This window comes from Aythya fuligula, chromosome 19, assembly GCF_009819795.1.
Source record: "Aythya fuligula isolate bAytFul2 chromosome 19, bAytFul2.pri, whole genome shotgun sequence".
Lineage (NCBI taxonomy): Eukaryota > Metazoa > Chordata > Aves > Anseriformes > Anatidae > Aythya > Aythya fuligula.
The window spans coordinates 3,459,378-3,482,088 of record NC_045577.1 but is presented as its reverse complement, the minus strand read 5'-3'; the positions used below and the strand labels follow the sequence as shown (position 1 = coordinate 3,482,088).

General features: G+C 39.8%; 1 protein-coding gene across 6 annotated transcripts in view; it reads right to left on the bottom strand.

Moving 5' to 3' along the window:
* Positions 1–22,711, bottom strand: part of SPTAN1 (spectrin alpha, non-erythrocytic 1) — a 50,158-nt gene that overhangs the window by 1,229 nt on the left and 26,218 nt on the right. For 4 of the 6 annotated variants that reach the window (XM_032200040.1, XM_032200042.1, XM_032200038.1 and 1 more), the window contains 32 exons: positions 21,025–21,223; positions 19,898–20,002; positions 19,082–19,105; positions 18,733–18,768; positions 17,461–17,508; positions 16,737–16,828; positions 16,222–16,366; positions 15,924–16,105; positions 15,645–15,744; positions 15,307–15,504; positions 15,039–15,185; positions 14,412–14,515; positions 14,104–14,266; positions 13,592–13,606; positions 11,680–11,811; positions 11,192–11,329; positions 10,707–10,811; positions 10,298–10,506; positions 9,352–9,472; positions 9,080–9,201; positions 8,566–8,698; positions 8,203–8,301; positions 7,746–7,905; positions 7,417–7,493; positions 7,017–7,226; positions 6,457–6,753; positions 6,137–6,249; positions 5,256–5,273; positions 2,087–2,141; positions 1,338–1,534; positions 892–945; positions 260–406 (listed from right to left, as the gene is read on the bottom strand). In XM_032200040.1, coding sequence (XP_032055931.1) covers positions 260–406; positions 892–945; positions 1,338–1,534; positions 2,087–2,141; positions 5,256–5,273; positions 6,137–6,249; positions 6,457–6,753; positions 7,017–7,226; positions 7,417–7,493; positions 7,746–7,905; positions 8,203–8,301; positions 8,566–8,698; positions 9,080–9,201; positions 9,352–9,472; positions 10,298–10,506; positions 10,707–10,811; positions 11,192–11,329; positions 11,680–11,811; positions 13,592–13,606; positions 14,104–14,266; positions 14,412–14,515; positions 15,039–15,185; positions 15,307–15,504; positions 15,645–15,744; positions 15,924–16,105; positions 16,222–16,366; positions 16,737–16,828; positions 17,461–17,508; positions 18,733–18,768; positions 19,082–19,105; positions 19,898–20,002; positions 21,025–21,223 — 3,945 coding nt within the window. The remainder of the gene's footprint in view (positions 1–259; positions 407–891; positions 946–1,337; positions 1,535–2,086; positions 2,142–5,255; positions 5,274–6,136; positions 6,250–6,456; positions 6,754–7,016; positions 7,227–7,416; positions 7,494–7,745; positions 7,906–8,202; positions 8,302–8,565; positions 8,699–9,079; positions 9,202–9,351; positions 9,473–10,297; positions 10,507–10,706; positions 10,812–11,191; positions 11,330–11,679; positions 11,812–13,591; positions 13,607–14,103; positions 14,267–14,411; positions 14,516–15,038; positions 15,186–15,306; positions 15,505–15,644; positions 15,745–15,923; positions 16,106–16,221; positions 16,367–16,736; positions 16,829–17,460; positions 17,509–18,732; positions 18,769–19,081; positions 19,106–19,897; positions 20,003–21,024; positions 21,224–22,711) is intronic. The other 2 variants (XM_032200043.1, XM_032200039.1) reach the window with 1 other exon arrangement.

The following is a 22,711-nucleotide window of genomic DNA, read 5'->3' as shown; positions in this document are numbered from 1 at the left end:
TTCCTGGGAGTAGCAAAAGTCTTAACACAAGAGGGCACATCAATACCAGATCCCTTTTTAAGCTGAATGTCTTCTTTACAAATGTCAATCCTACCTTCATGAATACTCTTCTACATGAATTATTGTGAAAACAACCATAGCCCCTCCACAATAAACAAAAGCAAAGCTCTTGGCCTGTAAGAGACTTCGCAGCTAAACCCCACAGAAGATACTGATATCGTAGCCTGCAATAGAAACACAGAAGGTCCAATCCACGTACCTGTTGGGATCGACAGTGTCAAGAATAGACTCAAATTCGGGGTCTGGCTCTCCTTCCTCAACCATAGGCAGGTCGTAGCCAAGGGAGCGCAAGCAAGACTTAAACTCCTGGTGATTAAGTCGTCCAGATTTGTCCTTGTCAAAGTGCCTAAAAACACAAAACCAAAGCTCACATTCTTAAGCGTCAAATTAAGTGATTGACAGCTACACGCAGGGCTGAAAACTAGAACATGATAACCAGCCCACCATTCTGGACAAACGAGCTTGAATCAACAGACATTTCCTATTTAACATACGTAAAAATGAAAGCCTAAGTTCTTTGCTTTGCTTAAAAAGCATCAAAAAATGACTATATTCCCATCTGGAATTCACTGGCACTCCTGGTTCCTACACTGCCATGCCCACAAGTGAGCGTGCCCAGGAAAACCTCGTGTGGCTGCGGCTGTGCCTGGCCGGCAGCGGGTGTATCCGAATCTCTGCCATCTGGCAGAGACGAGAGCAGCTCAGCACAAAACTGGGCAGACAATAAGGGAGCTGCAAACAGAGCAGTCAGAGAATCCTGTGAACAGGGGCCATCCACATGCCAGAAATATCTCACAAGCATTCCTCTGGCATGCATTTCCTGCCACTCACTTGAACATCATGCTGAACTCCTTCAAGGCCTCCTCAGTGACTCCAGTCGTGTTTCTGCAAAGGAAAAAGCAAAGCTAGTGAACGGTTCCTGAAATGCAGAGCTCTGCTGGGGTCCCAAACCAGCCAGCTGCATCAAAAGGTGAGGACACGTGAGCAGACAAAACGTTCCATCACCACAGCCCAACAGAATAAATCAGCTCCTGCAGGACATCATTGCCAACAGCCAACAGGAACCACTTCAAAGACTGCAAACTTCATCCCGCTGAAAGAGCCGGGAGGTGGTGCAGATTGACAAGCAGCTCTCCAGGCTGCCACACACAAGTCAGAACACAGCCGAGGCTCAGCAGTGGCACGCAGGGCTCATTTCCAGACACAGAGCTGCATCTCCTCATTTATCCCCCACCCAGGCTAGGCACACTTCACAGTACACTCAGGGTAGGGAGTACCGAGCTTGGATCTGCTGCTCCAGGTTGTGCTGCATTCTCATCCCCAGCTGGTCAAGCTGGTCCCACTGCTGCGCCAGCCCCACGGTGCTGTGCTCCGTGTACTTGTTGTCCAAGATGAGTGCCTCTTCCATGGCAGCTCCGAGGTCCTCAATCTTCTTCAGCTGGCTCCTCATAGCTCGGATCTCCTGGTGCTTGCGCTGCAAGGAGGGAGGAGGAGGATGAAATCAAGGAGTGGAAAAAAAAAAACACCTTAAAATGAACATGTGTAGAATATGGGCTGGCAGGGGAAGAAGGTTTATATTCTGTCTGCTGGGATTTTATGTATACATGTATTTATACACACACGTGCGCACACATATAGTGGGATTTGTAAATAGTATTCAGAATAACCTCTTTGTGCATGTTATTGGAAACCAACAGGGCTTGCAAGCCAGCTCTTGAGACAGAAAGAATAAACTCTTACTAGAAAACACGCTGAAAATTGTATCCTCTTTGCCCTACCCCAGCCATTTAGGAAAAAAAAAAAAAAAGATCAAAAAGGAAACCTTTATCAGAGTGTTGTGTAATGGCTTGGGATGTAAGCAGACATCGGATATGTAAATAGGTAATCCCCAAAGTTTCTTCAGTATTCAAAATATATAAAATCGATTCAGATTTTACCGTACAATGACATGCATTTTCATTCCCACCCGGTGTTCCCAAGATACCACTCAAGAGAGGTGTTTCAGAAATCGCTGAGCATCACTTACTTTAGTAGCTTCCAGCTGTGATTCCAGTGTTCCCGACTCCTCCACCATACAAGACCTAAACACAGAATCACAGTGAGAGAGAGCACTTCTCCCATAAAAAATGGCAGGTGGGGCTTGAAATTAACAGTTCTTCCTTAAAATTAAAAATCCTTACAGCAGTATTATTCTCCTGTAAATATTTAAACACTGGTTTTGCATTTTGTTTATTCTGACTCATCCTCTTTCAGACAGACACGTGTACATCTTCTTTGATTCTTATTTCTTTACGTAGTTAATTTCTAGCCCCATTTGAAAGGCAACACGATCAGCAGCCACACTTCATGCCAGATCCAAAGCACCCACTTTACTGGACCTAATGAAATTAGAAACTCGGTGCAGTCCCACCCCACCCCACAGTGCCCAGCACACACGCACACAAACTATGGGTGGTTCACCGGGGACAGGCTGTATTAGCCAGCAATATACAGGAGCTCTACAGAGGTGAGTTACGTGAGGAGAAAATGGGGGAAAAGACCTTGAAAACTACTGGCTTGGTTTAAAAGTAGTCTTAATACAGTATCATCACTGCAGAAAACGGTAGGTCTTCCCTAGGCAGCAGTGGTTGATGGAAAGTTGCTTTTCCTGCCCACCTCTCCCATCCTGCCCCCAGGGAAACTGAGGCAGGGCCGCTCCTCTCAGCCCAGTTCCACGCTGAGCACTGCAGCCCCCTGCCCTAGCACACACTGTGGTGATGGGCTCCGAGAGCTGCTTCATGTGGACTAGCTACAGAAAGTCTCGGGGTGTTGCTTTTTCCTCCCCAAATCCTGAGTAACCTTCAGCTGTGTTCAGGAACCTCTGCCCTTCCAGCACGCACAGCGAGAGCTCTTACTGAACAACCTGTGCTTGGGCGCCGTGCTTTTGGTGTTTAAGATCCTGTCACTGTAACTGGGTTCCCATACCCACTGAGATCTACCCTATGTGCTTTTGAGCTTCTTGAGGAGGGGATTTCAAGTGCTGAATCACTCTGCAGCAATGAAAACGCACCAAACACCCGGGTGTCTCTCACCATGGGGTTAAGGCTCAGGTTCAATGCGTGCCTAAGGAGATGAAGCGCGCGCCCAGAGCAGGAAGCTGGGAACCAACCATGGAAAGGAAAGAGTCAACGGGGAAACAAACCTCCAAGCATCTCTAAGCTGTGAAAGTTAGTTGGAAGGAAAGCGAGCCTTGGAATTAAAGAGTGCATTTGAAAACCAACGTGAGGTAAGAAAATAAAGAGGAAAAAACCTTCCAGATAGATCATCCCCAACTTCATACTGATAGACACGAATGACACGACGATATGCTATGCTAGTCAAAGAAAAGAAACCAAGTAAATTCCAAAAAGGAAGAAGAAAGAACAGAGGAAAGAACACACCCAAACACAGCCACTGCAGTGGAGCCACACTCCAAGCTAGCACCACCTTGCAGCAAACGTAAGCCACTGTTTAGTGAAATAATTCAAATGCTGGTCGCACACACACAATTGGTTATTTTGGGGTAAATCGCACAAAAGGGAGGGTCATTAAAAAGGAACTGAAGTTTAGCAGTTAATTCACCTACTGATTCTGTAAAAGCTTTTTTCTTTCTAAACTCATCTTTCTGCCCCCCCTGCAGGAAGCCTCCTCCAGGCAGCACCGGGCACACACAAGCCACTAGGATGCACTGAAAAGCCAGGTGCACGCAGGGCAGCTGCTGCTATCTTGAAACTTCTCTGAAGCTCGGCTTTCCCTCTCACCAAGGCATTCTCAGCGCAGCCAATGCCTCTTTGAGCTATGTCTGCATTTTTAATCTATTCACGCAGAATTAAGGACAAACTCTGCCTTGCGTATCAGCAGCCTTCTGGTAATTTGTTCAACAAAAGAGCTTGGCATGGTGATCTCGAACTCTGACCCCACATCTTTTAGTAAATGGCCCTTTCTGTTAGCTCGTTCTTGGATACCAGAACTAATTTACAACACTACTTTACAAAGGAGCAGAGAATTCAGCATCCGTTCCAGGAAAATCTGCTTGGTTCCATTAAACTGTACAACAAAAATGGGGCAAATTATTTTTATCTGGCAGAAACAGCAGAACACAAGACACTGTGGTCATTACAGAGCACATAAGAAGCACAGTTATCTGCGAAGAATTCCACCCTTTTATTATGAAAAGCCTTCTATCTTCATGAGAAAGGCCCCTGCCTCCTCTCCAGCACATTACACAGGGCAGACGCCCAGGCTTCAGCGCCAGGCCCGTACAGTATTTGTTAACGTTTCACATTATGCCTCGTTATAAAGCTTCTATCATGTTGCAGATTTTTAATACTGCAGAAAAGGAAGCGGACAGACATGCTGTCAGAGGTTTTGGGAGTCTAAAGACATTTAAAAATTTTATTGTTTCCTTTCCACTACTTGACAAACCCCCGACATGCATCCTCAGCAGGAATTATTCCCATGGACACAAGTGGACATAAAACTGCAGGCATCCAACTGCCTGCAAACCCAGGCACGTCTGTGGGTTCGTGTTGGAAGGTTTTGTTTCTACTATCAAGAATACAATCTCTGTGGGGTAGGCACCTATTCTGAGTATGGTTAAGCAGCAGATTAAAAACAGGCAACTCATTTTCGCATACCACAGAGCTTTAAGATAGGTAACTTCAGCATAGGGTCTTCATAAGAACCTTTCTTCCTCCTTGCAAAACGAATGGTCAATACCTTGGAGGTTTAATTGTTCTAAGAACAATTATAATGGAAAGGTCTATTCCATTAAACCAATCTCTAATGCTGGAAAACTAGCTTCGTCAGCTGTTTTCCAAAAGCATATGAATGTGCTTATTCTATGTTCTCTCATATCTCATCAAATTAACAGGCTTTTCTTGTGCAAGCTCTCAGAGAAAGGAAGAGCAAAGTTAGGACTTCCACGGTAAGCCAGTGGCTTCCCATTAATAACTTCCTCTGCTTTTGACTAAGAAATAATTATGTTTCCGTTGGTTTGTACTTAGTCTGCTCCAGAATCACGTTTCCTGTGTCTGTGCACCTCAGCTCCAGATTGCTCTTTTCAAATAAAAGGGGTTTCAGTGCAGCTCTCACAAGCAATATCATGACAGAAGAACACACACAGATAGAGCAGAACACATCACCACATTTGTAAAGATATAAAATTCAATACTAACCCATCTAGCAGGTAAGTCCTGTAGAATGTGAAGATCCAGACATCAGGCAGCAGGACAGAGACAAGACAGTAAGAGAGGGACAGAAATTTGGGTGGGAAGCAAACATCAAAAAGTTAAAAATCATATTTAAATTTCGGTATTTCATGAAGACACATACAGAACTATTTGTAAACACACAGAGACAGAGAATCACAGGATTACACGAAAACAAAACTCACCTCTTCTGAACCACAAGCCCCGTGTGTCAGAATTGGCTAACAGCACTGTCTGAGCACGGTTACCTCAGTTTTCTAGAAACATGCTCTTCAGTTCACTGCAATTCTCAACCCTGAGATTTCTTTTTTAATTACTAAAGCAGCTGTTAAATCTGTACTCCCTCTTCCCCAGGCATGGATATTATTAGACAGCACCCCAAAAAGGTGTTTAAAATGTAGTCTTCAGGTTTTTTCCACAGTTGCTTTCTCTACTAAAGTTCTATTGAGATTTCTAATATACCAGTGAACACAAAAAGGCATTAACAGAAAGGCCACGAGCACTTCAGACAGCCTGCTTCTAGCTGTTTGTTCCTTGCCTCTGCCAGCTGTAGGGCAGACTAGTGCAGGAGGAACGGGAGGACTCTCAAGTCCTGGATAACTGGAATCACTACAGAAAAACGAATACAGAAGCAGAAACATTTTTATAGTCTGGTGTTTCAGGGTCTTCCTCTCCCCTGTGGCAAATGGGGCCTCCCTCCAATCCCAACTGCAGGAAATGAACAAGTGCCCATCAGTTGTTTTTCAGCAGGAGGCATTTCAACTTAGATGGGCCAAGGAAATATAGGATGAATACATTTATTAGCTGTGGAATTCTCTAAGGGTTGCTCCTGGGAAGACAAACTATACCTGGTCTCCTGAATCCATTGGTGGAAGGCATTAGCATGCTGAGCAAACTCCTGGCGCAACTTGTCATTCTCTTCCTGCCTTCGCTGTTCCTTCTGCAACTCCAATTCACGTTCCTGAGAAAGGAACAAAAATCATTTCAAACAGGGAAATACGTGACTGGCTTCATGCTGTAACAAAGAAAAAACAGCACTGCATACCGGTGCAATTCTGGAGGTAAAAAGAAGACTGAAGACTCAAAGAGTATCCTGGATACTTACCTTTGGGGACAATTTCCAGAGAGGACTTTAAAGGTCACAAGCTATGAAAAGATCAAGACTTGCCTTGATAATTTTCTGCAGATTCCTCCAAGTTTCTTCAAGAGCCTCCATAGTAAACCAGGTGTAGGGGTTGGAGGCTACACGGAAGCTCTTGATCTGGCGATCAAGCTCTGCCAGCTGGTTGAAGTCAGCTTGGGCAGAACTAAGTGAAGAACGGAAAGCATCATGAGCTTCTCGCAGTGCTTTGATTTCTTCCAGCGAGTTACAGCGCACGGGATCTGTCAGATCCTCTTCAGCATTCTCAAACCAGCTGTTGAAGGCAGATGCCTTCTTTGCAAAAGTCAGGAACAGATCCTCAACCTTGAAAAAAGGAAATAATCCAGTTGGTCTAGTCAGCTATGCAGTAAGGCAAACACTGTATATGAGGTGATCTGGAATTAACAAGCCTAAGTGGTAGTTTGCATTTATTGCTTGTTTCTTGCAAGTGTCTTAAAAATTCTTTAGGAAGTTTCCATAAATATTGTCTGCAAATAGAAAAGCTATATAAGTTGCAAGTGTTGTTTGTTTGTTTTCCTCCAAAGAGAACAATTCCATTTTTGTAGCCTCATGGTTTGGCTACTCACCTTTCTGAAATGCTCCTGAGCCTCCAAGAGTTTCTTTTTCCTGGCTGCAGAATTGGCAAGTAGCTGATTCCAGCGTTTCATCAAGGAGGCATGCCGAGCCTCAATGGCCTTTGATTGGATGTGTTTGGCTGCTAGCAGCTGGTCTTTCAGAGCAGTGATGTTTGCAATTCCCTCCTGCTGGAAAGCCTGAAGTCCAGCATCAAAAGTTTCCTGAAACATTAAAAAAAAAAAAAAGAACAAAATATTTTTACATTGAAATATATGCTATGCATCCTATGAAAGATATAGGAATGACTAAATAAAAACAGAAATAGAAATACTAGAGAGTCTTTTGTATTGCAGAAGTGTTCACCTCCTCTTCTCCATCCCTTTCCAGGGTGGAAGCAGCATTAGCACTAACCTGCTTGGTGAGCAGTGTCTGCACAGAAGAGAGGTCACGTCCATAATCATCTGTCTTCAGACTGTTTTCCTTCTCACCTTGAAAATGAAACAAATGCATTAAAAATGTAGACATCTCTATCTCAAATGCTCCTTCCATTCCAAGCTGGGGGAAGGCCCTCTGGGCTAATAGAACAATTACTCCAAAGCATCCATCACAGCACTGCTGATTGCTTTGGGTGTAGGTCTGCTCATTACAGCACTGTATGAGAAGCTATCTGAGGTCTTTTGAACTGAAAGAGCATTTCAGTTTCTTTGTGACAGTGTACTGCGCCCCAACACAGAACGTACCTATCCACGACTCCACTACATCTGCTTTCCAGTTGAACTGGAGGAAGGCAGAGTTCTCATCCAGTTTGGCTTTCCTCTGAGCTGCCGCTTTCTCCAGATCTGACACCTTTCCTTTGAGGCCCTTCATCTTGGCAGTAATGTTCTCCACATGGTGATTGTTCTACACGACAGGAGGGGAAAAAATAAATTAAATATGATCTTAAGGTCTTCCAAGGCATCCAGAAAGCTGCTAACAGAACAAGGACTTAAATCAAAAGACTTTGTTCTCAATGTACAACACTGCCTAAGAAACAGCGCTGTAAGAGGTTAACATCAATAGCTTATTCAGCTGCAAAAAATGAGTAAGAGCTCATTTCAAAGAGTTGACAAATCAATCCTAAGAGCAGAGCAAGTCTATTTTGACATCAAAATGTCCTGGGCAGCCTTTGAAGGTTTTTCTTTACCAGTCTATTCTCACCTTTTTAATGAGATCCTCTCCGTTAGCACAAACATCGTTCACTCTGTCTTTGTGGACAGTAAAATCAGTCTCAAATGCTTCGTGCTTTTTCAGCAAGCCCTGCAAATACGACACACAACCAGTTTTTAAAATATTTTCTCACTACTTGTGAAAGAAAGTAATTTCTAAAGAAAACACCATCGTTGGAGTGCTTTTTTAAAACAAATCCATGATGTTTTTTAATTAATTTATTACTATGTAGGCCTTTAAAAATGAACCAACAAAGAAACCTCAGCATTGGAAAGACACAAAGTAAAGGTTCACTGAGCTCTCATCAATGATAATGCAGTGAAGATACTGAAGAGCTGACAAATTTCTCCATACCTGGATAGCTGCAAGTGTGTCCCCATAATCCTCACTGGCTACCAGTGTCATTTTCTCATTGATCCATGCTTCTTCTTCCTCAACATTTGCTACAAACTGTTGGTATTCCAGAGACTCCTCTAGACGCTGCCCCCTGTATGGGTAAAGAAAGGTAAAATTAGCTGCGATGTTGCTTTCTGTGAATTACAGCAGCAGAAAACCTAGGAATGTACACAGACATGTACTGGTAAGTGGACTAAGGCCAATTAATTTCAAGCCTATGGTATTTAGGCAAGTGCAAGAAAGGCTAACCACAGCACATCTTAAAAAACAAAATAAACCTCACATTTTTTTTGAGAAACATTATCACTAAAACCCTTTTAAATAGTCTCAAAGAGCCCATCATCAGTGATGTATGTTATGACATGATTATTGCTAATGACCCATATCTAAACACCTGAAATTCAATAAAATCTGGTCTAAACAAGCCCATCTAACTGTTTTAAGTTGCATGTTACAAAAACATCTCACTCACCGAGCAGCTGCCAACTGCTTTAACTCTTTCCAGTGATCCACAAACTGAGCCAGTCTCTGCTGTATCTCCTCCTTTCCAATTGTGTTATCATCCGAAAGCTTCTTCCCAGTGTCTAGAACACCCTGGAAAGCAGAGAAACACCCAATCAATAGAACATCACTTGCTCTTTTATGATGCACGCTGGATTTCTACAAACCAATTACTGGTGTTCATACTTGTTGCAAACAAGAAAGCCATTTCTTATAGGAAATCTGTCAAGGAGAGGCATTTACCTGGATAGCAGGTTCATGGGCAGCTAATTCTGCTTCTAAGCGCTTGTGTTTTTTCCTCAGGTTCTGCACACCAGTTAAGTCTCTGCCATAGTCCTCTGAGCTAACTAACAATTTCTTCTCTCTACGTTCAAGAGAAAAGAGAGAAATACAAAATTTTAAAATTACTTACTTTTTCTTTTGTGAGGTCAAGCCTCACAAAAGAAAAAAAAATCATTGCAAATAAGGAAATGCTCTTCATAGCATAAATAACTTGGATGCAAGAAATTGCATATGAGTTATCAGCAAACGGCAGCTGGCTTCTGGCAGCACATCAAGGGGAACGTGTAGGGAAAAGAAAGGAAAGAGAGAGGGCCTATCATTTCTCTATGAAGGATAGAGTTTCTTGGTAACTGTTTTCTTTTTAAGAAGGTAATTACTTTTTGTAAAGTTTACTTTCTGTTATCTGATTATTATTATTATTATTTTTTAACAAGCATAACAAAAAAGTGCTCTAAACTGAATGATTTCTATCATGCTCACTTCTTTCCCTCCTCTAAAAGTAGTAACACCAATACGGAAACATTTCATTAATTACTACAACTGGCTGGAACAAAAATAGTACTTCAGACTGAAAAAATAAGGGTTAAATTTCTTCTGTGTGCTTTTCCAAAAAGAGTCAAATTTCAGTTATCTGGTTTAGGGCTTAATAGTGTTACTTTTTCCAGTACAGAGCTTTCCTTCTTGGGGTTTGACAAACTGTAGATAAGAAGCCACACCCAAATCGGTGTTGAAGCTGTTTTGAATACAGTGTTCCTTGACTGGGAGGCAAGTATGTGTCTTCTTGTAGAGACAAATACTTGTGGAAAAGGCAAGCTACAAAACCATACTACAGCCTATGAATGCTGTTAGCAAGCTGGCAGTAAGCACGTGCCCTCGTGTAAGAGCCTTGAACTTCCAAAATACGCACTTGATCCAGGACTCCTCATCATCCATATCACGGAAAAACTGATGCAAACGGTGGGACTCATTCAGCTTTGCACGGCGGGCAGCTGCCATACTCTTGATCCTCTGAAAGCGTCCATTAATAGTCTCACGTTTATCTTTCACTTGGGATGTATCAAAAGCACTGCTGGTCATCAAACTGTCAGCCTGACTGTTCAGGTCTTTCAGACGATCCTGGAAACATGGGTGAAAAGGTGTGTGAATAATATTATTGCATTATTGCTATACCAACAAAACTGACTACTCTGCAGAGCTACAGTTTTTAAGAAAACATGTTTCAACAAGTGTACGACTGCAGCATGCATTGAAGTGGTATCTGCACAATTTGCTGATTACCAGGAGTTATGTTCCAAAACAAAAAGTGAAAGCAATACCTCATGAGCAGATATATCAGCTTCCAGTAGCTGGTGCTTCTTCAGAAGGTTGTTAACTGATGCCAAGTCCTTTCCATAGTCTTCAGATGCCAACAAAGCCTCCACCTGGGGGTGGGGGAAAAAAGGAGATGAAGAACGAGCTGTGTGTTTTATTTTCACAAATCCCTTGAAATTGTAATGTCTCTAAAATCATGTAAATTATCTCCTTAACCTTCTACAGTGTGGAAAAACCTTTGCCTCATCACCTGCTTAATTCTTAGGAGATTCTATGCAAATAGGCTTATTCTCACTTATTGTTTATAAATAATATAAAAAACATCCACAAGGTTTTTAATCTTTTCAGAGACTTGTAATAAAGGTTTTTACGAAATAAATCTAGACTTGCTCAAAGGTATACAGCGTTCTAGAAAACTGAAAATCAGCAAAGGGAATAAAAAAAATAGAAAAAAAACAAATCTTGCAAGTAAATAATTTCAATCAATTACCTCTGAAAGCCAGAAATCAAAGTCCTTGATTCCAGTATTGAAATTCTGCTGTTTATTAGCTTCTTTCAGTTTCTGACTCTTTTCTGCTGACTTCTGTACCAGGAACTGCCATTGGTCAGCCAGGGCAGCTAGCCGTGCCTGTTATAAAATGGAGAAGACAAATGCTACAAATGAAAAACACATTCTGATAAATGCAACACCACAATAAGGTACAAGTTTGGCTGCTGATTCCAGGTACACAAACTGTACAGTAACTATTTCATGTTTCCTAGCTATAATTCAGTTTAACATTTACATCCTGATCATAGGACCAGAAAACTTTTCTCCCTCTTAAGAACAAATAAAAATGACTACCCTGATTCCTACTGGATAGTTGAAATAGAATAACTGATATAAATCAAGTTTTTTTTAAAGGGGTTTTTCCCTCCTGTTGTCCAAACATTCCAAACCCAAAACTAAATAAATCTTCTAAGACTTGTTTTATCTACCTTCACAGCATCCTCGCTGCCAGCACACGCTCCTCTTTCAATCAGCGAGTTCCCCATATCGATGACTCCACGGATCCGATCCGCATTGGCATGGAGCTCAGCTTCAAAGGCTTGGTGCTTCTGGTGTTTGCTCTGAGCATGACAAAAATGAAACTATTAGAAACTGGACAAAGGGCTCCTAAATTGTTCTCATGGGCTGAGAAGAGAGCACAAGAGTTGTCTACACAGAGAGGTTTGTGTGTAGTCTGATCCAAAGAAGTTCTCTCTCTCTCAGTAAGCACACTTACTGTTCACTCAGATAGTAACTCATGAATCTGGGTAGCTACCAAGCTTTGACCTAGCAAAACTGTCAATGAGTTGATACATATAACTCAGGCAATGTCTTCTGCATTTTACAGATGCCCATGTAACATTCCTTGCATTAACCTTAGAGGTTACTCAAATAAAGCTTTCTCACGTACAATGCTATCACCTCCAAAAACTCCACATACTCTAAGCATAAACACAGTAGCTTTCTATTCCTATAGAAGCTTCACAAATTTCTGTTTCCCTTTGTAATCTATAGGTAGCTAAAAGAAATCACTGCTAAAACCTATCTGCTTTTTGCAGTTTTGATATTACTCAGTCATACTTGACATTATATATTACAGTCCTGAATTAACATCAAAAACTCTATAAAATAACTTTGAACAGTTTAATTTTTTTTTTTTTTTTGAGTTGAGAACACCATGAGAACAACAGGAGCCTAGGTGTAGGAGGAAGTATGCAGATCTCTTATAACTACACGATCCATCCACCCACCAGGAAGATAAGAATAGCACAAAAATGACAAGACGGAATTTACAAGTATTAACTGGAAATGCTAGTAACATTGGACATGGGTATGCGATGCCCTGAGAGAATGGAATGAAAGGAAATGTTAGATTTGAAATAAAAGATGGGAAATACCATAGCGCTGCCACGAGAAATTCTGCATGAACTGCTTTATTTTGGAAACCACTAATCCTGAATGCTGAGATTAGAAAAACATATCCTTCAAAGCAGTATCTGCCAACACATAAAACTCAATTTAAAAGCTGCCAATTGCTTATCTCCATATAATAACCATGACAACAAATCCAAGACGAGCTTTTCTCTTTTAATATAAAACTCTTATTTTTTCAACTAAGAAAAAAAATTGAATGTACTACAGCCTAAAGCAACAAACACAACATTTGTCTCCTTCCTTACTCTAGTTACATTCCCCCTCTTTGTCATCTTCTTTCATGTAACCTCATTTTACTCCATTCTTTGGATTTTAACAAGTCCTGTCAGCTTTCTACGTGATACGTATCCTTTTCCCAAGGGTTCCTTCTATATTATTCTCTTCTATTACTCTTGTAAGCCATCTAGGTCTACCAGCTTTATTGGTTTCGCCATCTTCAGCCTGTGATTCTACAAGCTCAAGCTAACAGAGCTGACATCACATGTCATGGGTTATATCACCACCACTCTAAATTCAGAAAGGAGGTTGACATGCCTCATAGCTAAATTTCTAAAAAAAAGGATAGGAACCCATTTTTCCATGAGCTAACTCCTACCCCTCCACACACACAAAAAAACCAACTAAACCTAAAAAAAAAAACAAAACCCAAACCAACCCTGTATCACTTATGCATCACAAATTAAACAGATCATGCAGAACACCTGCAAAACAAATACATAAATGATGCTGAGTAGGCATTAACAGAAAAGCCACATCCATAACATGAAGATAATAGCTGTACCTGCATGAAGGTCAATAACTAATAGAAAACAAAGAGATTGCATGAACTGATGGATGGAGCAACAGACTGCAACCAGACCTTGTGCTCACACATAAGCTATACAAAGAAAACAAATTCACATACCGGGGCTAGTCCAAACTACTTACCAGCAGTTTGGAAAGCTATAAAACAGATTGAGAGAAGAAGTAGTTCAGTGCATTTATACTACTTCATAAGCCAGTATTTAAACACAGGAGGTAATTCTAAGTAATTATTCTCTAATACTGAAAATTGAGTGAGACTTATATTTTAGAATATAAGAGAGATCTCATATGGAGATGAGATCCAGGAACTTAGTTTCATTATTTTATTATCTAGATACCAGGAGAAAAACAGAACAGCTACTCAGGAGTATCTTCAGAAAATGTGCTGTTGCAGACACCACATATCTTATTAATTATACGCATCAATAATTATCAAGTGAGTTCTATTTTGGGTCTCCTTTCATGCATAATGCAATTTCTATTTTCTCCTTGTTAAAGGAAGACCATGTCCAACATGGTGTGTTATTCTCTCCCTTACTGAACAAGAACTCCTCTGAACATGTTCTTTCAAAAAAGAGTATGCTTTGTGAAGGTAAATATTTCATTTTGATTTCTAAGCTGAGAAACATATTCACCTGGATATTAGTGGGATCCTTATATGACTCATCACTTGCAGTTTGGAGCTTTTCACTGATCCAGGCTTCAATTTCATCAACATCACGACTGAACTGCTGGAGAGTCTGAGATTCTCCTAGCTTAGATCTCTTCTCAATCATTTGAGCTTTCAGACGAAGCCACCTGTAAGCAATTAAATACATGTATAGAATGAAAAACTAGGACTGCACAAAGCAGCAAATTTTACAGCTGCAAAATATCGCCGAATACCATTCTCTTCCACAGTTAGTATCTGCATCCAATCTCACAAGGCTTTCAGCGTACTGACCTGTCCAGAACCTCATTGCGTCTGTTAGCAATGACTCCTTTCGCATAATGATCAGCAGAGATGAGCTGGTCAGCAAAAGACTGCAAGACAGCAATTTTCTCTTCCTATTCAAAAGAAAAGCCATAAATTAGAACAACTTAGGTACTTCAAACTGGAATGGAAAAAGAGCTTTTGGTGGTGTGGTGTTTGTTTGTTTTTCTTTTTTCTCTTCTCTAAAGGAAGACTATCTTCTACAGGACTGGAAAGTTCGAATTCAGAACACCTCTCACCTATGGCATTTAGGAAAAAAAGTATCTTTTGGACTTTGTAGTATGATCTCAGTAAAAGTTGGAAGTTTTCTTCTACAAAAAAGATGAAAATATACTTTTTTTCTGCTGTAAAAATAAACAATTTTCAAGTAAGAAAGAAATTTACACAAATACCTGTCATACTTCCCACATCACGTTTGTGGGCAGTGAAATCCATCCCTGTCTGCATTAGCCACTTCTGAACTGTTGGTGCAGATCCCAAACAGCTCAATACTTAGAACCAACCTTTAGAAACCATACACAGTAGTAATTTCTTGTATTAATATCCTGCGTAAGAAAAACTAATCTGTTCCCCCCTCACTTCGGATACCCTCCTCACCTGGACGTTGATTGCCTTATCAAAATCTTCGTGTTTCTTGATGAGTGCCTCCACGCTGTCTAAGGAGTCTCCTTTATCTTCTGTATTTAGGAAAGCCTCTCGGGCAGCCATCCAGTTTTCAGCTTGTTCACAGTCCCGATGAAACAGCTACAGAGACAAAACTCCAGAGCATGAGAAAGACAGACCATGAACACTGCTCATCACCATGATGGAACAAACTCTTACGAAAAAAGGACTTATTTTTATTTTTAGAAATGCAGCAGAGTACCTGCAGTTCTAGACACTGGTCTAGCATCATTCTGCGCTGGACCCAGGCCTTCTCCAGGTCTGTCCGTTCTTGTTCTAGAATATCCAGTTTCTCCTTGATCTCTGGACTGGCATAGTGACCACGTGCCAGAAGTTGTTGTCCAAACTGTTCAAATGCCTGGAAAGTGCCAGCTCTTGCATCTATTTCAGTGCGGTGTTCCTGCGTGGCACAGAAACGTGTTAACAAATAACTAGAGGACAGAGCTGTAATTGATCTATTTTTGGATCTGTAAGTGGAGAGTGTAAGAAAAACAAACATCTGTTGATGCTTATGATACACACTCACAATCTTTCACATACCTGGTGCCTTTCCAATAAAGCTTCAGCTCCAGTCACATCCTTTGCAAGCTCATCTGAGGAGACCAGTCCCCGGATTCCATTGATCCAAGACATAAGGTCCCTGCAAACACAGATTAAGAAACAATTTTTCCCTTCCTCCACTAAAATAAGCCGGAACAGGAAAAATAGTTCTTTTTCAAACCCTCCCCAGAAATATTCCTGTGGAACACTGAGCCATATATACTTCAGTGGTAATACAGCAGACAGACAAATTGGGGAGAAGGGAGATAGACTCTTCACCTGAAATCACTGAGGAAACGCTGCAGGTCATGAGAATCTCCAAGCTTCTCTTTGCGCTGGTCAGCACGTTTTCCCAGACTATTCCAAGCCTGATTCAACTCAGTGCATTTTTCTTGGAGATCTTCAGCAGATTCTGGATGTGACTGGATCAGACGCTGGGCAGTTTCACCAAGAGAGTTCACCTAGAATTAAATAAAATAAAATAAACACAAAGAAAATAAGAATAATGTTTTATACAGTTCAATTATCTCTGCTAGACAAAAGAAACCTTATGGTTTTGTCCCCTTCTCAGCCTCACCTTGTCTCCAAGAGCTGCTAAGTCTCTCTCAAAGCCTTCATGTTTGCGCTGCAGAGCCTGCACACTGGCCAAGTCATGTCCATAATTGTCTGTATTTAATGCTTGATTCTTCTCCTCTATCCATTCTTTTGTTTCATCAGCATCTCTGATTTGAGCAAAAGGAAGGCAGAAAGAGAATTAAAACGGAGGCCATGCTAGGATCTCCGTTACCCAGCAGGTTGCTGATTTCTAGAGAAGCTCTAGTAGTTGATGTTTCTATTAAACTTAAAGATGACACAAGTGAACTTTGGCAAAATAGGATAGCAGTTGAGATCTCCATGCTCCCATGTTAACAAGCTTTTATTTTTCTAGAAGTATATAAAAAAGTCTTCTTGTTTTACTGGTGGCCCAACTTGCACTAAACAAATTAGGGGCTGAAATATGAGTCGTTTGGAACAGGTCCCACTATGTTTTAGGACTCTTAAAAATAAATTATTTTACTGATTTAAAATCAAATACGGATACAAACACCTTACCTGTGAAATCTCTGGACTTCGTGAGCACTGCCCAACAGCTGGCTTCGCTCCTCTGCTAACTGCTGCAGAGACCTCCAACGTTCATTCAGTTCCTGAAAAACAGCAAAAATCCATCTCCACACTGATACTGCAGAATCACAGTTTTTTTTTTATAGCATTTCTGTTTAAAGAAACTCTTGTGTTGGGCTCACTGAAACTTTATGATGCCAAACAGAAAATGTATCCAGTAACATGTCATTCACTATGCTTATAACCCCCTTTTAGATTTTGCTGACACCTGCAAACATGCTGACTACCCCTTCTTCACATCCATCTTCATAGTTTTTTTTTTCAGGGGTTTACTAAGGACACAGACAGCAATGCTGGAAGATTTCCTAAAATGGTTATGCTTATGTTATTTAGAGTATATAAGCAAATTTCACCAGTCAGTAACAATGCAGGTGAAGTATTCTGCTTAATTTCAGAAAAATGCACAAATTCAATTAGCCCGGTTCAAAAAAAAAAAATTAAGGGTTTCTCCTGACATAAAAAAAGCATAGAAAAATATTTTGTGTGTATAATAAAATACTGATGTAACCTGAGAAGTAATTGCCGTATGTTAATAATTCACTCAACAAGTTCATTCAGGAAGACTTATAAAGGGTAATGAAAGACAAGAACTACAGAAAGGTAGGTGAAAAAGTTCTCAGCTTTTAAGTAACCTCAGAAAAAGTTGTGTTATTACCTTGATTGAGTTAAATGTTGCCACTGTGTGTACCATCATACGTGCAGACTGCATGAAAAGGCAGAAATAAAAAAAAGTAGCATTAAAGTCTACTTTAACCAATCAGAGCCAAAATCAGATTGAAAGAAAACTTAAAAATCCATAATGACTTGCCTTAGGTTAAAACCACACACTTTGTAAAATACAACTATACAAAATGCATGAAGAAAGAAATACTACAGATTTTAAAGGTTTCAATGAAAACTGTTGAATTCTTTTAATTTTTATATAATTCTTTATAAATTTTTAGAACACTGTTTTGAATACAGTGTTGTTTATGAAACACCAACAAGAAGCAAGTAAAAACTATATTAAGAATATTACTTGCAATACCTAAGGTATTCTAGATCAGGGTAAGAACAGTTAGACATATATATGCATGTGAATGCTATCTCATTTATGTAATTTCAAAAAACAACAACTATCTTAATAAGGACAGAGAAAACTTCAAAATATTTTGATGCATTAGCAGGTAACTGCTATCCCATTGTAAGCCACTAGCGAATGGAGAAAGGCATTGTAGAAAAGGGCTAGCAATGAAGTTGAAGTCAGAGATACTGCGATACACTCAGCATATTCCTTGCTAAAGAATTATTGACAGAAACAGCTTTGATTTTCAGAAATGAAAACATTTCCTTCTGCTCACTACATTAAAAATAATCAAGCAAAACACATGCAAAGTGAATGGGGAAGATTTTGCATCTAGTGGCCACGTAATACCTAAAAACTTCAGTATAAAACCTTGGATCAGCCTTATAGTACAAGTTCAAAAAGGGAGTTTCCTTAAAAAAAATGACTGCCAGCAAATTCTCTGTTGGGAATCCACTATTTCAGTTATTCTTATAATCATGCTTGAAAAATTGACAATTGACTGTGACTTTTAAAATGCAGAGCAGAACCTATATGGCATCTTTCTATATTGATAGGGAATTTGTATGCAAGTATATGAAAGTGAATTCCTGCTCTGCAAGTTTTTGTAACCTCCTTGCTGAAGGAAACAAGCAAAATTAAATGGAAATTCATTAAACCTAAATCAATACCAATTCAAAACATTTGTTCAGACTATGACATCACCAAAATCGCTTTGGCAAGTCTCAAAGAAAAAAAAAAAAGGAAAAAAGGGCATATGAGAAAGTGGATGGTCTATTAAAAAAAAAAAAAAGAAAAAAAAGATGATGTGCTGTAGTTTTTGATTTACTTTGCCATTGTTTGCTAGTAAATGACGACACCTACCTTCCAAGGAGAGGCTGTCTTAGAATCAGTTTCATCCTGTTTGAAAGAAGTGAAGAAACAACTTGAAATAGGAATGATATCAGAATGTATTTTAAAAGGTCAGGTATCTCCACGTTCAAGCCTTACCAGCATATAACAATTTTTACAACTAAGTATTTTGTGTCATTTAGGGTTTTTGATTTGTGGAGTAGAACAGTCAGTAAACAAATGGATGGAAGATGAGATCATCTTTTTACATCCATTCAAAGTCATTATCGAGTTCCGTCACGGAAATGGATTACAGTCACGGCTGAACTTCTACTTGTACATCCCAAACTGTTAAAAATGCAATGCAGAAATTAACACTCACCCTGGGCATCATACCATAGACTTCCTGCAAAGGAAAAAGACAAGGTGCCTTGTTATTTTCTAACAGAAAGGAAATTCTGACTGTTTTTAAGAAAGGGAAGACAGCAGGAGATACGCTTTGAGGTAGCTTCTTCTACAAAACGGTTATCAGCACGTCATAAAGTCAAATATTGCTCTCACAACTTGTATGTGCAGCAGAAATGGGAGTTTGACTAGTCAACATTATGTTATAACACATTCTCTTAGGGCTTAAAAAATAGACAAGCTGCTTCAATACTCTTTTGGCAGTGGATAGAATTACTTACAGAAATAGGGAAATATGTAACAAGTTTGCAAAAAAAAAAAAAAAAAAAGTTGTTTTATTAAAACAAGAAAACAGAAAACCTCATCATTGTAAACTGAGCTAAATTCTATTTCTCTTTTTCCCTAGCATTATTGCTGTTTTTCCTGCAAATAAATAAAGGCTGAAATTTCATATTTATATGAAGAAGTAAAGCTAATACATGGGATCCCCATGACTTTTAATATTATTTTAAAGACATTAAAAAAGGGGGGGGGGCGGAGAGAGAGCTCTAGATAGTGCAATTTGATACAGCACTATTTAAAAAGAAACAATTCAAAGGATGCCCTTGTGCTGGCCATACTACAGAACAGGCACTAAGTGTCTCTGATTAGAATGCCAGTATTATCAGACCAGAGAGCAAAAATGAACAGCTAGAATCTTATAGCGACACACGAAGTAGAATAGACAAAAGAAAGGAATAAAATCTTTCGCTTCTCAAAAGCATTTGAGTAAGTCAGAAAAAAAAAAGCGGACCTGTTGCTCTACTGCTTGCACTTCCTCTGCCATCAGTCCTTCTGACTCCAGGTCATTTGCAACCTTGTTTATGTCCTTCAGACGTGACTCATTAGCTTTTAGATCCTGCACAGAACAGTAAAATTCACAGCGTTAACGTTCACACAAGCAAAACACGTGGATTAAGTTTGCACACCAGGGGTGCCACGAGGTACACAGTTTGTAAGCAGCAGGAATTTAGCACACTTGAACTTTCCAGTTACCAGTGAATATAGAATGCATGAGAGTCTATGCCAAGAAATCCCAGCTGTCAGCACCAAGTGTCAATGAATTAAATAAATGCACTATAAGAGTTTTCCTTACATGAAATTAATTAACAATCAGCCATGGAATTCCCTTCTAGCACCGTATGCCTGCCAGTTTACCAACACGAAGATCCAACGCTATCATCCATACTACTGGATAAATAAGCTAAAAAGCAGATTTTAAAAGTACTTTTACTGAGACACTTAAAGTTCCAGCCAAAAAGACTGACAGAAACCTTTCTATAAAGTAGAAAGGAAATCCAGTTAAAAAAAAGAAAAACTGGAGAACTTGTATTTAAATTTTAATGGAAGACACATTTTAATATCAACCATTAGCTTAAAAAGAAAAAACAAAAACCCATTCCAGTAAATGCTATTATCTTCTCATTTCCACTATTAGGCTGGCTGAAACCGTTAGCCAACTTTCAAGATGTATAAAATGGTCAGGCATCTTTACACTTCAGTGTCCAGTATCTTACCAAAGTGGACAGAACAATAATACATGCACAAGCAATTCTTTCATACCTCATGCAAAGTAAAGAAAAATTAAGAAGTATTGCAGAAGTGTCGCGAATACTGAGAGAAAAATAAATAAATAAATCCAAAAGCCTAACAGCATTTTGAAACAGAGAATTATTTTAACATATCCTGTCCAACACTCTACAGCTGAAAACTAAAATGCACATTTCCTTTCAACAAAAAAAGGAATAGAAATAGCCTAACTGAAAGACATGCTTTACACAAAATGGAATTCTTTCAGAGCTTGTTAGGTTCTATATTTTAGCTCTAAATTATCAATGACCTATGACCCAGAAGCACACTTTACGCAGCATTACAACATACCTTCTGAAAATCATCAAATTTCTTCTGCAGCACCTCGACCTGCTCCAAATCAGCACCCACTTCCTCATTTGTGAGTGCAGCTTCTTTCTCATTGATCCACTGCTGAAGCTCATTAGCCTCACGGAAAAGCATAAATTTTTTGCAGCTTTTCTCTAGCATGCCTTTACGTTTTTCTCCCAGCTCAAGAAGAGAATGATACCTGGAACAAGGAGAAAAGGAAGGCAGGAGAAGTCAAGACTGAACTGAGCAGTCCGAGCAATTAAACAGGTGCTGGTATCACCAAAGATATGGGAAGTCCCTGCAGTCTACACGTTGCTATTCTACAGAATGATCTAGTTACTCACAATTAGGCAAATGTAAACTGCACGTTTCTCCACTATATGGATAAGCACACCAAAATGAGACCTCCCACATGCAACACTTTAGTGGGCAAAGGCAAACCCCAAATCCCTGCTCAGGTCAAGGTAGGTTCTTAAGCTACAGCAGCAGCACAGTGCAGGAATGACTGCACGGGATACACCAAGAAAAGACCTTACTTTCTCAGAAGTATTTTCCTATAGTACATCAAGTTTGCCATCAGATTATTTAAATCCACTAGCCTGACAGCTATTGGACACAAAATGTCTTATCTAGGCACTATTCAGTGCAAAACCTGCTGAAGATTTAAAGGAGGTGTTATTTCTTTGATAACAAAACTACATTAAACTGGGAAAACACATCAATTTTATATTTACATGTGCTACTTTTATGTCTGTGGAATTCCAACATCAGTGAAATTATTCCTCGCTTAGATTAGAAAAAAATGCAAAGTAAAACATCTAAAGTGCTTAGATTGCTTTGAACGAGCAAATAAACCTTAAAATACAACCACAAAAAGGTAACAGCATCACTGTATTTAAAAGCACAAGAAAATTGATGTCTCTAATTTGATTGCTGGTAACCAACTAGACAGAGACGACCCTGTAAGACCTTTCCCGAGCTATTATTGAGAAATGTCAACAGAAGGCTACAGTCGTTATTGATCTGAATTATAAGTCTCTTTATCAATGCAAAATGCCTGTTTTTAACGAACCTTGCATTCAGAAAAGCCACTAGCACCCCTTCTTATTGTTACCTTATTTTTACCTTATTTAAGTCTTCCAGAAGATGAGTTACTCCAGCTGCCTCTTGTAGGCTTTTGCATATTCTGAATCAGATTATAAATTGCTCTACTACAGTAATCAACAGCAGAACTGATTCTCATTACTAAGCCATGAATATGTCCATTCTGATGTTATTAAATAATATAAAACATGGCTGAGACACCTGCAGGGGCCTCGGACGGGAATACAGCAGCTCTCCAACATTTTCATTTCCTACCTCGGGGCACACAGGTAAATCATAAGCAATTACCTCCCAGCTTGAGGAGTTTGATGATGTCATATTTTCCTAACCAGTAACTCAGAAATGACAAAGGCTGCTGAAGGAAAGCCTTGATACCCTGGGCTGTTATATGTCAAACTGATAATCAGCTCTAAGCCTCTTCACGAAGCTGAGACTTCATCTCAGACTTTGTTTCCTGTCTATTCTGATTCAAGACTGGATAGAAAGGAGTTAAGGATCGGATCTTTCAAATTAGGTTTGAATGGAAACATCCTACCCTGGACTTGACTTGCAGGAGCTACTGCCATACAGGAAAACACTGTTT